Raw genomic sequence first — 14,279 nt, 5'->3', positions numbered from 1 at the left:
CATAGATAGTCATCTGAAGCGCAAGGACTCTTGTTCATTTATAATAATATGCAGATGCATACAACTGAAGGAAGGATGGTATGTGTTTCTAGAAATATTTTCTTTATTATGAGATATGAGTGAGGTGCCTTTTTTTCCTTTTGAGAATTATGTTTTGTTTTTGTTGTTTTTTTTATTTGCCCCAGCGCTCATTTTCATCTTCTTCAACAGGAAGATTGTATGGTTGAAAACCTGTTATTCATGTAAGTTCCTCCGGAGGCTTAATCATCAACACATTGCCTTGGAACCACTCTGGTCTTTTCTAAATTAAATATCTGTGTCTACAACAAATGCAAAAAGTACAAAATGTTTCCGTACTCCTTCTACATCAAAATTGCCTCCTACAGGAACTAGAAGATGCATGTCAATGTGAATTACCGTCTGCAACTGCTACTCTCCTGGCCGCTCTGGGGTCTTGCACACAAAGGGTGAGAGAGGGGCGTGGGGAGGCTGGAGAGCATCGCTGCCCCGCCTGACCCGGCGACGCCCGCTCCGCAGCCTGCTGGGGAGTGGGGACTAGGAGCACGCTAAACTTGGAGCTCGGGATATTTCCAGGCCACCCAAATTGCCGTCCTACCCTAGCGAGGCAGAGAGAGGAGCGGAGTGCGCGCGCGAGCTGAGTGAGTGCTTACGTCGCAGCGAGATCTGTGCTGGGATAATTAGAGAGGAGTTGGGCTGAGCCGAGTCCTCTTTCAGCAGCAGCAGCCGGAGCCGCCGCAGCAGCCCGGAGGGGCGCGCCTGACTCGGACCGCTCGGGAGAGCCCCCCGGAGAGGCCCGCGCGGCTCAGCAGCCGCCCCGCTGCGCCCACCGCCCCGGCTGCTCCGGAGGGCGCACAAAGGCGGTGGCCGCCCGAGTGGCCTTCTCCATCCAGGCGTTCGGGTCCCGCTCCCCACCTTCTCTCCCGAAGGCAGAAATGGCAGGGCCAGGAAAGGACCTGGGACAGCGGTGGCTCTAACCCTGCGATCCCCACCCCTCCTGCTGGGAGAGGAGGCGGGCTGCCCGCGGAGGATGTGGCCGCGGCCGCTCCCGAGCGCATCTTCGGCCCGGGTCCCCGCCGCCGCCCCTCTTCTCTGCTCCTTCCATCCCGCCCAGAGGAGTTGATGCCGCTGTCGCCGCCGCCGCCGCTGCTGAAGCCGCGGCTGATGGATGCCTGGGAGTGTCGCATTGCTTAGCGACCCCGCCTCCGGGTTTGCTGGTAGGAGCGGCTGCTCTTTCTTCTTTCTTGCTTTAGGGTTTTATAGAAAAGATAAGGACATTTTAAATTTTATTCTCCACAATGCCCTCCCCTTCTCGTTTTTGAAATGTGCGTTCCCAGAGAGATCCCCGGTCCTCTACCTCCCCCTCCCCTCTTTTCCCCCACCCCGCGGCAAGTCCGTGGAAATGAAGGGCTAGAGGAAGGCAGAAGTTGGGGGTGGGGTTGGGGGAGCCCACGCTGGTACCAACGCCACCAGAACCCCTACTGGTGCCTTATGAGATCACGATGTATCTCAGAGGGGAGGTGGGAAGGTGCGTTATCTGCACAGTCTCCACCTAATTGGATCACAATAATCTTAAATAAATCCCACAAATATGTCTTTTAAAAATAGCTTCTTTGAATAAGTAGAGGGAGAAATAATCTTTCTCCCCGATCTTTCTCTCTCTCTCTCTTTCTTTTTGGCAAAGATGATCTCTCTCCGCCTTGGAGCTCAGCGCTGAAGAGCTACCTTATTATTAATCACAATTTCCATCGCCACCCCTGGCAGGCGTATCCTTCAGTAGGGACTGCAGGAACATTCACAGTGCAGGGGCTGAGATGTGCGTGGGGGTTGTTTTTGTTACATCTTGGAAGAGAAGAGAAGAGGACAGTACCGAGATCAGAACCACCCGTGCCAGGTGGGATTAGGGGTGATTTGTTAGGAGAGAGAAAGTACAAGAAGAGGAGTGCGGATCCCTTCAGGGGTTCCCATCTCTTTAAAGCAAAGGGAAGAGGGAGCCAAAGTGGGGTGTTGTATTTTAGGGGGCGGGAGAAGAAGTTTACATCCTCCCTCCCGGTAAAGCTGGGGGAAAGCAGGAGCAACAGGGCACTTGATTGGACACCAAGACTATTAATTTCCTGTACGGGAGAGGAAGCAGGCAGCAGGAGGTCTGGGGGCTGGAGTGTGGTGGTGGTGAAGGCCAGATTTGCTTTGGGACAGTCAACTAGGGCTTCTGAGTGAAGGCTCCGGAACAGGCAGAACAATGACTCATTTGCAAGCTGGTCTCTCCCCTGAGACCCTGGAGAAAGCTCGCCTGGAGCTCAATGAAAACCCAGACACGCTGCACCAGGACATCCAGGAGGTGAGGGATATGGTCATCACCAGGCCGGACATTGGCTTTCTGCGCACGGATGATGCTTTCATCTTACGCTTCTTGCGGGCTAGGAAGTTTCATCACTTTGAGGCCTTCCGCCTCCTGGCGCAGTACTTTGAGTACCGGCAGCAGAACCTGGACATGTTCAAAAGCTTCAAGGCCACCGACCCTGGGATCAAGCAGGCGCTGAAAGATGGCTTCCCGGGGGGCCTGGCCAATCTGGACCACTATGGCAGGAAGATTCTAGTCCTTTTTGCTGCCAATTGGGATCAGAGCAGGTAAATCTGAAATCCAAACTTGTATTCTCCTTTAACTCTCCCATTTTCCAGAATTTACCCCGAGTAGTGTCGTGATTTTGTAGATTTGATATTTTTGTTTATTTGGCTTGGAGAAAAGAGAAACAAACTAGGAGATGAGTTTTTGGTGGGCACTCTGGGAAGAGACGAGGGCTTGTATTTTTACTTTTAAAACTTACTTCACTAACACCCAGTTACTACTGCAGCTTTAAGGTTCGACCTTAACCATATGATTGCACCGAGATCTAAATTACTTAACTTGTAAATAAAGCTTCTAAATGTTTCACCTTCTGAATAAGTTTATTGGGCTGGATAAACTAGTATGAAAATGGGGACAACTTTTCCTCCTTCTTCCTAAAAAATTTCTTAAACTAGACCCATCATCATGGCCATCATCATCATCATTCTCTCTTTGGTACTGACTTTTTTATCTTTTAAGAGTAGCCTAGTGTTCGACCAACAGCAGGTAGTTTTGTTGCTTGGGAACTTCTCTGCTTGGTGATGTGTAGAAGAAGGAATAATATGATGTGTGTCCCTTCAATGAAAGGGAGAGCTGTACTCTGTCACTGAGCATGTCGACACTGAAAATGTACACTGACTGGTGTATGTGTTCTACACCTGCCACTAATCTGAAGAATCTGTTTCCTGTCTGATGTGATTTTTCATCTTTTGGAAGGAAGTGGAAAATGTTCAGATGTGTCAGTTGGTGGACTTTTTGAGCTCATATGCTATTTAATAGAGGAGACATAATCTTCTTTTTATCTACATTATATAGAACAATGTAGACAATAACACTTCTGTATCCTCAATCGGAACTGATTTTTCAGACTGAAAGATGTGAGAAATTATAAAAGGCTCTTGTGTAAGGTAGTTTCAGTTAAGTTCAAAGTTAAATATATTTCATGGGACTTAAAAATGCTACCAGAGCTATGAATCATAAGAAGATTCTTGTTAAAACATTGGTGTATTTTTAGTTCTGTGAATGGTGACTTTCGATGCATCTAGTTAGTTTAAATAATCTCTGGAGCCACTGTGCAGACATTTACAGTTACTGAGAGGTCTTGTATGTCTTAGAGATTTCCAGATAGGTTTCTGAGTCTTGGTATCTTGGAATGCAAATTAACATTTTTATTTTTTTTCTCTAATTTTACTGTGTTTTATTTTTCCCTGTAATTCTAGGTTGAGAAGCACTCTGTTTTTTTTTTTTTAGGTAAATAGAAAGACAGACTACTACCTGAAGATTCATAAAGCTAAGAAACTCATACAGTTAGCTATTGAAAGAGAATGGAGTTTTGTTACTTACTTTGGTCAGTTAATAGAGATCTTACTCTACTTTTTATCATGTAGCTTAAAATTCTAATGAATTATGACATTTTATTCATTGACTACAATATTTGTTTAAAAATGTTTTTTTCATCATAAAAGTAAATTGTAGGGTCATGCAAACCAATGACTGTGAATAACAAAACTGAAAAATTTTACTCAAGGAAAAACTAATATTCTGTATGTCAGATTGGAACTTTGTTAATTGAGCTATAGTGAAATGGAAACTATGGAAATTTTATATTTATATAAATCTTGAAGTCTGTTAGAGATATCATTATGGAGGCAGATTGCATTCAGAGAGGCATACATATACATCAGACCTATTTTCATTTATTTCTATAAGTGCACTAATATTAATAATAATTCATAAACCTAATTAAGATGAAGTCACTTATAGTTTTCATATATATGAGAAGATAATAATTCTGAATTTATTAAAGACACTTTTAAAGTTGTCTGTCTCATGCTTCCATATACAGGGCAGGTAACTAGTAATCAAATCCTCTTCCTCTGGAAATCTACAATGGAAAGGGAGTTAATAATTGGTATATAGAATTACATTTTATTAAACTTACACATAATCTTAAATACTAGAATGTATATTAGAACAAAATGAGAAGCTGTGTTCTGTAGAAATATCCTGTCAAGATGTCTAGACTTATAATTATGAATTCTATATCTATGGTTGGCAATAAACAGGTATAATCAAGAAGTTATAGCACAACAAGGCAAAAAGGTATACAAGTGATTTAGAGCTTAGATGAAATTTCAGTTAAGTATATTAAAAAAAAATAATTCTCTCTTCCTCCCCACCTCCCCTTTATCCCAAATCGACATAACCTAATGACAGGGATTAGTGACAAACAGATCTGTCCTCTTGGCACCTTCTATAAACCTTTATCACTGGAGCATGTGCATAAAAACTTCCTTGGCTCCTGCTCTGAAACTCAAAGCACAGCTGCCTTTCTGTTAATGCCAGGATGTTACCAACCCTTCTCAACCTGAATGCCCTTCCTCTACCCCAAAGGCTCCTTGACTCCTACGGAAATCTGCCTCTTTCCCTAGATGTTTACATTACTATTATTGCTCTTTTACTTAGGTGGATATGGCACATGCTAGGTCCTCTTGTCCCTCATCCCTCCCCTGTTCTGTGAGTCAGATGTTCTCACTTTCCTGACCCTGATCCCACCAGTCCAGTGCTACCTGGATTTCTCCAGAAGACTGAATGTCTGAAAATAATCCTGACAATATTCTTTGAGTTGTTAAGTGAATCACTTGGCTTTCAACAACTTTCTTAAAAAGTAGCCTGTTTTAAAGAAACAGTGTGTGAGAAGTGTAGATGATTACATAGGTAAATTCCAGACATGAAGTAGAAGAAAATGCCTCCATTTATTTGGAAAACAGATTACTTGTAACTTTCCAACTACAAAAGGAAAAGCAAGATTTTATGAATTTTGAAAAAAAATTGTAAAGACCCCCAACAGAATTGATCTAACAAAAAAGACTATGTCATGTTATTATATTTATTACAGCACTTGAACTAGAGTAGATGCTCAATAAATATTTGAGTTGAATTGAGTTATGCATTTGTATAAAAAGAATTCTGAGTAGAGAGTTATTTGATATATGCTTTCTCCTTTATCAAATTTGTAGGTGAGTTTTCTGTGCTCCACAGGACACTGAAAACAGTAAAATTTTGTGAGACAGTGACTATAAATAAAATAGTGTCTGTTTCTGCTGCAATATAGTGCAGGTTATTTTTAGGTTATTGTAAAGAATTGGACGATCTCCAAAGCCTTTTTGAGAGACATGGCATCATTAAAAAGACTAATGTAAAATCATAATATTTATAGTGTACCCACCTTCTAACAAATCTAAAACAAATGGAAATACTCAAAGGTCAAAATGACTTTCAGTGTGGTCTGTGGTTCTTTCAAAAAAGAATAGGGCAGGCCCAGATGGCCTGGTACATTTATTGAGCTGTACCTTGGAAAAGATTCATACAATTTTATCTCCTTTTAGATTGCCTTACATAATTTCTGACAACAAAAGTAAATGCCATGGAATTAAAAACGATTTCATTGTTACACTGCATCACGAGGAGGCCTTCATCCTCCATGCATTGCAAGCTCTTTTCCTTCCTAAATGGTAGTGACCTGCTTAGGACTCAGCAAATACCTTCAAATGGTCCACACGATCTTATCCATAGAGTGTGAGGATAATGTGCCATAAAACTAGCAGAGATAACAATCCTTGAGGAAAAGAAGCATGGAAAGAAAGTACCTGGCATTCTAGGTGCTAGAGCATGCAAGCAGGTATCTAAGAAACTGAAATCCACTGTCACATAATTGTTGGAAATATTCATGAGTGAAATTCTGTCACCTGAAACATAATGATGATAGGAAGTGTGAGAGTTCACTTGTAAGTTGTGAGCCTGCAAGTCGTATTTTACTTCTCTAGATCTCATTAGAAGTATGTAGTTCGCTATACTTTAGTACAGCAAACAACCATTTCTCTGGAATATGGTTAATAGTATTAGAAACAGTAATTCTCAGTAACTCTCTGAACTTTAGTATAGCAACCATTTATCCAGAGTCTAGTTAATGCTCATTCAAAAACAAACACAGTTAGAACCAAAATGATTCTTAGTATGATGGCAGTCCAGAAAGCACTGACCACCTTGCATGGTCTTTGTCTTATCATAGTGGACACTGATTACCACTTACAGTAGTGAAGCTCTGGAAGGGACAGAAAGCAGAGTGGTCAGATATTGCCATAATCCTCTAACTTATCCTGGAATTTGCCCAAAAAAACTTGTCAGTTTGCTTCTATTGTGTGGATTTTTCATAAAAAAGAAAACATTGTATAAATGGTAGCTATTTGTGGTTCAGTTTGAATTACAATCATGCATCTATTTACTGAAATAATATGGCCAATATTCAGAATAGAAGATTATGGTGATGATAGCTTACAATTTAAAACATAGCCATAGACTACACTGATGTGCATTAATGCCAATCATAAAGCTATACTCATCTCTGGAATTGTACTAAAAAATAAAATAAAATAAATATAAACAGGAATAGATTGAAAGAGTCAAGGGCAATTATCCAGATAATTATGGTGAAATATTCGTGCTCAGCAACAACAAAAAAGCAAAAAAATAAAAAAAGAAGTTAATTTTTCAACTTGATTTTTCAAGAATTCTTTTCTCAGTTTGTTAACATATTAAATAATTCCCAACTTTTTGCTTCACATTGTCATACCTAGCGGCACAGTCAGAAGCCCTTCCCTTAAAAATTTTGGAGGCATTGCTATGCTGTCTTTTGGGTGAATACTGGTTAGGGCAAAACCACAAATGGCAGGTGTGTATTTCATGCAACTTCTGTCCCAGCAGAGCTTCCATCTTGCTTCCTTTCAGGGAAACTCTTTACCAAATCCTCTGGAAACTGCAGCTTATCCCAAACTGTACTCCTGTACATATCATGGAAAACAGGGAGGAAAAATGTTGTCCTGAGAAATGTTAGAGGAATATTGTGATGAATCTCTGTAAAAATAGGACAATCTCTAAAAACTGGGGCAATTATGCAATAATTAGTAAAATAAACCTGAAATAACAGCAAAAACTTCCAGTGCCAACTTTCAGTAGGACATTGACTAAGTCTGGTCTGAGCCAAGCTATTTTCATGTTTCAAAAGCAACTTTAAACAAGATAGAGAAGCAAAGGATTTGAGGTTACTACAGTGTCTTGAAAGGATGCCTCAAAAGAAATGTTTAAAGATATTTTAAAACATGAGTCAACAGTTAGAACATTAACAAGTTATCCTTGGTAAATTAATACATTTCCTCCTTTCTGAGGGAAAGATTAAATTCTCTTACTTTACTGAGGGCAGGTACATCGATGTCACTATTATAGTAAGTGGAGTTATTAACATGAAGGAAAGGATACTCTGGTATGTGGGATTCTTATTATATCATATAACAAACTGAGTGATTAATATTTTAGTCAAATTAATTGCAAAAATATACTTTGCTTGAGCAATTGCTAGGTACATAGAATTTTAGTAGGTGCTAGGGGCAAATAAAGACACATACTTTGTATTATTAAGTGATATGTAACCTCCCTGGGAAGAAAAAGCATGTAAAGCTGAGTAACTATCAGAAGTCATAGGCAGTTAATGAGGATACTGTTTACCAATGCTAGAAGTTGGGGATGGACGAGCAGCTGTGGGCTACTCGGTGTTGTGTAGGAAAAACAGTGCCTGCTTGTTTAACTGAATTCAACATTTATTGTTCCATTTTCATTCATTATTCATTTTAAAATAATTCTACTATCTGTGTTGTAGCAATTAAGTACTTTGCTCATGATCACACAACTAGTAAGTGAATTAGTAACTTTTTTTGTGTGTGTAGACAGTTAGCAACCTAAATCTAGGAAAAGACAAATGTCCAAAAAAATCAAGCTCTGATAATTAAAGATAATTCCATCTATGGTTTAGAAAATCTTGATTAAATGTCACAAATACAGGCAGTTAGGAACAGAATGTCAAGGTGGAAGAATAAACTTTCTGAGGGCAAAGACTTTACTAACTAGATGTTTGGTTAGCGTTCCTGGCCCTGATAAAAAGAGTTGCCTTCCAGATGTGTTTGTATTCTCCCAGTACAGTTCTGTTTTATTGTATTTTATAGTTTTGGTGGCAATAGTGCAAAAGTTTTTTCTTTACTCATCTTCTTCAAAGAAAAATATTTGGCCCAAAGATGTTTTATTTCCAGTGATTCTCTTGTTCTTGCTCACCTACATTCCTGCAGCAGTAAAACTGAAGCAAGGCTCAGACATCTAATCTTCTGTGCTCAGTGATACAAGCCAGAGAGATGAAATTTCAAGGGTTCATATTTCCTCTAGGGAGGTGGATTTAGCCATTTCTTATTGAGAGTCCTAGGATGTCTTATTGCTTTTCCTCTACCAAAGCTGCCTACTGTAGTGAGGCTGGACGGTGCCAGGGTATTGACTTCCTGATTTCCTGTCATCTGACATACATATTATGCTACCATGAAAAAGCAGACCAGGCCAGGCACGGTGGCTCATGCCTGTAATCCAAGAACTTTGGAAGGCCAAGACAGGTGGATCACCTGAGGTCAGGAGTTGGAGACCAGCCTGGCCAACATGGTGAAACTCCATCTCTACTAAAAATAAAAAAATTAGCCAGACCTGGTGGTGGGCACCTGTAATCCCAGCTACTTGGGAGTCTGAGGCAGGAGATTGCTTGAACTCAGGAGGTGGAGGCTTCAGTGAGCTGAGATTGTGCCATCGAATTCCAGCCTGGGGCAACAAGAGTGAAACTCCATCTCCAAAAGAAAAAGAAAAAGCAGACCAGCTATCTATTAATCAAACTCTGTTCTGAGTAGGAGGCACCATGCGGAGGAAAAGAGTACTGGTCCTGGTCTATGTGGCATCAGAAAGACTTGACCTCTAACCTAGGTTCCTCTTTTTCCTATGGTGATTTTGAGCAAACTTTAATTTTCTTTTAGACCCTCTGTCCTCATCTGTAAAATAACAGGAAGAAATCTAGCTCAGAGACTTTGCAATTGTTTTGAGATTAAGATAATGCATTTGAAATTGCTTAGGAAACCTTAAACTATTACCCAGATAGACATAATATTATTATTATTACCACTCAGTAATATAAAACACCTAGAAGGGTTCATCAGCTTTAGCACTAACAGTACCCTGAGGCATTAATAAAGGTAATTCTTCTCCTTTTTTCCCTCCCCCTAGCACCTTCTACTATGAAGTGCTTCAGACATTAGAAAATGTGGCTTAATGAAAACTGAGGAGTGGGAGCAACCTTAATGAAGAATTTAATAATGGCTGATTGATTTAGTGATAAAGGGAAATTGCTGGTGTCATACTACTCAATCCGATGCCAAGATGCCAATTTTTTTCTTGTTATGCTGAAAAGGTTGAAAAGTAGAGAGAAATGACCTATTTGTCATTAAGTTGATCTTTGCACTGATTGAAAGCTGTGGTAGAGGAGGAGACACTGTGAACCCCAACAAAGAAGCATAGGTCAGGTAGTCACCAAAAAAACTGCATGGCCATAAGCAGGAGAAGAAGCTTCTCTAATCTAAAAAATTGAGAGGGCCCCTGGTTGCAGGCAGGGTGCAGCCTCTCCACAGTGTGGCAGGACAAGGCTCTTGTCCTCTTTCTGGTCCAGGAATATGTTTTGTATTGCCCTTTGGGCTGTCAGAGAAGCCTTAAGTGAATGTTATAATTTTAAAATGATGCCATTATGGCACTTCAATGACTGTTGTAGGTAAAATAAAGCAGCATGGTCTATGTCCTTGGGAAATAATTGGATTTTAACATACACTATTGTATACCTATAGTGTGCAGGGCACAGTATTTGGTGCTGAAGATAGAAAGTGGTATCAAACAGTGAAAGAGTTTTAAGCTAAGCTTATATGTCTGGGGCTATAGAACAAACACTGAAGCACTAGGATTTCAGATTAGGAGAGAGAGAGGAGGCTGAGGTATCCATCAGGTAAAGACAATTTTGCAGAGCAGGGCAAGCTGGTGGTGGGCCCAAAGAAGGGTAGAACTTAGGTGAGGTGAACAGGAAGGTGGGTATTCTCTATGGATTTAAATGAAGATAAAGCATCTGAGTGTACCAGCTTGTTGGGGCTTGGATATGACAAGACCTTGATGACTGGGATGAGCCTGTGCATGGGTGTACAAAATAAGAAGTATGGTTATTAAGGGAATGGTGCAGTTTTGAAAGAGCCATGGGGGAGTAGCATTGTGTGTAGGACAATTTTTCAGGCCAATTAATGTTTTAGGACAATTAATCTCACAATAGAGGGTAGGCAAGATTTCTGGAAGAGAAAGATGGGAGAGAAAGAAAAAGACACACAAGTACTATTATATTAGGAAATAAAGCTAAGACTCTAGTAGAAAGAGTTATATGCCAAAACTGTATAAATATAAAAGGCCAGAAAAATATTTAGGACTTGGTGAATAAATGTGGAGGGAAAAAGAAGGAATATTTGAGAATGACTCTTCGTTAATTGATTAATGTAGGCAATCCCAGAAGAAAATAGGAGGCACTAAATTGAGTTACACTAAGATATTTCAGATAGCAAGGAGTCACTAAGGTGCTGATGTTCAGATGGGAACTAGAAAGATGAGGATGTTGCACAGGACTGACACAAGCTCTGGGGACATCGAGCCGTCACCAATGTATTGGCCAAGGGGATGAGTGCATGATTCGGTAACTCTAGGAGCTACTATATGATGACAACGGGGGAACAAACTCTTATTTCTACATTTGGATGATTGCAGCAGGGAACCAAAGATTAAAGATAATAGAGTGACCAGAAAAGTGGAAGGAGAAAAAGTTCAATGTAGCATCACAGAACAAAATAGAAGAGTTTCAACAGCAATGATCACAGCAAATATTTATCATTTCTATTATATGTCAAGGACTGTTAAAAACTTTACATATATTATTTTGTTTCATTTTTGTCCTCACAACAATTCTATGAAGTTAAGAGTAAGTGGTTAAAAACTACAAAAAGCAAGTATAGAATATGTGATTGTTGAAAGAGCAAAAGTCATACAATTGTAGCAGTCATAGAAGTTAACATTTACTGTTTGCTGGGTGATGCCCACTGGGCTATTTTACATTCTGTTCTACGAAGTAACTATTAGTATCACCATTTTAATAAGAGAAAATGGAGGCTTAGCAAAGTTCAGTAACTTCAAGGTGTGTGAGAACAAGCTAAGATTAGAAGAATAATCAAAGATCCCCATTTTTTTTGTTTTGTTATTTGTTAATACCTGTGAGTTTTACATTAAAAAGGACTTATAAGTTACATAAATGTGCCCAAATAATTAATTCATGAATATATATCCTACTCTGCAAGGAAAACTGATTTCATAACTGAAAAATTTCAAGAGGGATTAGATGTTTTCCTTCTGATTGCATAGGTAGTACCTAGTTGCTGTGGGTATCAAAGTCTTCCCCATATGTTGTCTCTGTATTCTAGCAGCTTTGATTCTTTTCAAGAGCAGTGGTCTACATAATCTGGTGTCAGTTGTAAAATTTCTTATCTGTGTCATGATTTCTTCTTACTACATGCTACACAGCATTCTTTTCATAAATTCAAATTTTACTTAATGCTATTTTGGGAAGCACAATCAGGAGTCAAGAGCTAAAATGATGTGCTAGTTTTGATTTATGGCTTTCTTTCAGCTTACAGAGAATAATAGCAATGGTGGAACTCACACAATTTCAATGTAAATCCCAAACATGACCATGTAGAATATTTCCTTGTAGTGACCTCTAATTTGTATATTATAACAGTTAAAATAATTTTAAAAAGGAGAGTATGGCAGGAGTCCTGAAGAGATAAAATTAATAGATGCTGCATTTCTTTGGAAGATATTTTACAGATTTTGGCAAGATCCTGTGTAGTGCTGTTCTGCTGAGGAATAGCCTGCTGAGCTGCTAATGATAATAATGTGACATGTTTGTCAATAGAGGACTCGAGTTAAGTCAAGAATGGTTTTGACCTGCCCATTGAATGCAGTTAGCGAGTACATTTTTATGTTTCTTTTTCTAAACTTCTACATTAATATGATTTATATAAAATCGTTTGATTCTCTTCTTAGAGCCAGATACCGAATTCAAAAAAGGTGGTTAGACTTATTTTTGCAAATTTTGCAAACCGACTTTTCTTTATTGCTGTTTTGGGATTTGCCTTATATTATTTCCTTTGGAATAATGATATACACATAAACATTTATGTTGATTTTGAAACAGTTTAGGGGAACCATACTTCAGGTGTGTTATTTAAACACCTTCCCTCTTGTTTTCAGTCCTTACTGGTACTTTGATTAATCTTTACAATGTCTCATCCTTCCAAAGCTGATTTCAAATTCAAATTTTATTTAATGGCATTTTGGTATTAATGCTCTTTGATTTCTTATGGATAATATAAGAATGGTGAACCTCATAATGAGGGAAACCTTTGAAGTTGGACTTTTCAAATTCTTAATTTTCTTTACCATGATATTATTATGAATTTCAGAAAGTAAAACTTTTTTTTTTTTGGTGGGGGTCTGAATTTCAACCAGAAATACAGTCTTCGCGTTTCAGCTTTCCATTGTGTGTGTTTATAGTTTCAGTATCTTAACAGTGTGTCAGGCCATTATGTTTAAAATGGAGGTAGGCCAGCCATAAAGTGACTTTTAAAGGTGTTCAGCCACATATGTTTCAGAGATTTAATAACAAGTACATAGTAGAGCTCTATAAAAAGTTTTATTATTTTATATATTCGGGTAGTTTCTTGGATGCCGTATCCCTAGGCCTTTGGGCTGTTGCCTTTTATAATAGTAATAGGCTATACTAAAGATCATCATTTCTGATTTGTACTCTGCCTAGTACACTATATGGATACCATTGTAACAAAAAGTATGCTATGTGTGTATTCCAACCAACATTTACTGAACACCTGCTTATATCTAGTATTGTGCAAAGTTGTACAAATATTTTCACCTGAGTCATCTCTTTGATGACTCTCTGGCACTGGCTCCAACCCTCCCTTAACCACAGCCAGTAAGATAGTGAGAATAGCATGAGATAGGGATAGTTAACTGATCCTCAGAATTATAAATCAGTGACATATCTAAGACCGTATGGCTAATGAGGCACAGGGCAGAGATTGCATCTTGAAGTCTTCTGACACTATGCCCTGTGTTTGATTAATGCTAGGGTTCTAAACAAGATTATCTTCCAAACTGCTGATTTTACAGATGAAGAAATTAGGTCCTGAAATGATGAGAAGTTGCCCAAAGTTCTAATGTTAATTATTCTTTCCTTTCTGAACTACTATGCTTTCTCCTAGCACCTCCAAGTGGTTTTAGAAATAAAAACAGACCTACTCCCTTGTATATCTTCACTGTATCATACTGTCTTCCTAATGAGCCCATCATTTCCACTAAATGGGAATGATTTCCACTTCTAATCCACTGTCCTCCCCATCCTACCTCTTCCCTGAGGTCCAGATGTTTTTCTCTAGCTATTCCTGAAATCTCCCCTGAATGTCTCAGGGGAAAAATCTTAAAATGCATTGAAATTGTTAACTTCATAAATTTCTTCCATAAATTTTCTGACTCCTCTCAAAGTACTGGTGTTTCTATGAATTCCCTTTTTAGAATAATTATCTGATATTTCTCTCTGCTCTGACTGCATTACCTCCTTCGCTTCCTTGAACTTAAGTTCTATATG

At 39.2% G+C, this 14,279-nt stretch overlaps 1 protein-coding gene across 1 annotated transcript in view; it reads left to right on the top strand.

The window, feature by feature from the left end:
- Nucleotides 1-1,144: 1,144 nt before the first annotated feature.
- The window catches only part of CLVS2 (clavesin 2), a 79,034-nt gene continuing 65,899 nt past the window's right edge, over nucleotides 1,145-14,279 (top strand). Inside the window, exons 1-2 of the mRNA XM_012450051.3 lie at nucleotides 1,145-1,235; nucleotides 1,703-2,646. Coding sequence (XP_012305474.1) covers nucleotides 2,258-2,646 — 389 coding nt within the window. The 5' untranslated portion in view covers nucleotides 1,145-1,235; nucleotides 1,703-2,257. The remainder of the gene's footprint in view (nucleotides 1,236-1,702; nucleotides 2,647-14,279) is intronic.

This window comes from Aotus nancymaae, unplaced genomic scaffold (genome assembly GCF_030222135.1).
Source record: "Aotus nancymaae isolate 86718 unplaced genomic scaffold, 86718_ANA_hifiasm-v0.15.2.pri h1tg000040l, whole genome shotgun sequence".
In the NCBI taxonomy this organism is placed as follows: Eukaryota; Metazoa; Chordata; class Mammalia; order Primates; family Aotidae; genus Aotus; species Aotus nancymaae.
Note: the sequence above shows the minus strand (reverse complement) of the source record. Positions and strands in the feature narration are given on the sequence as shown.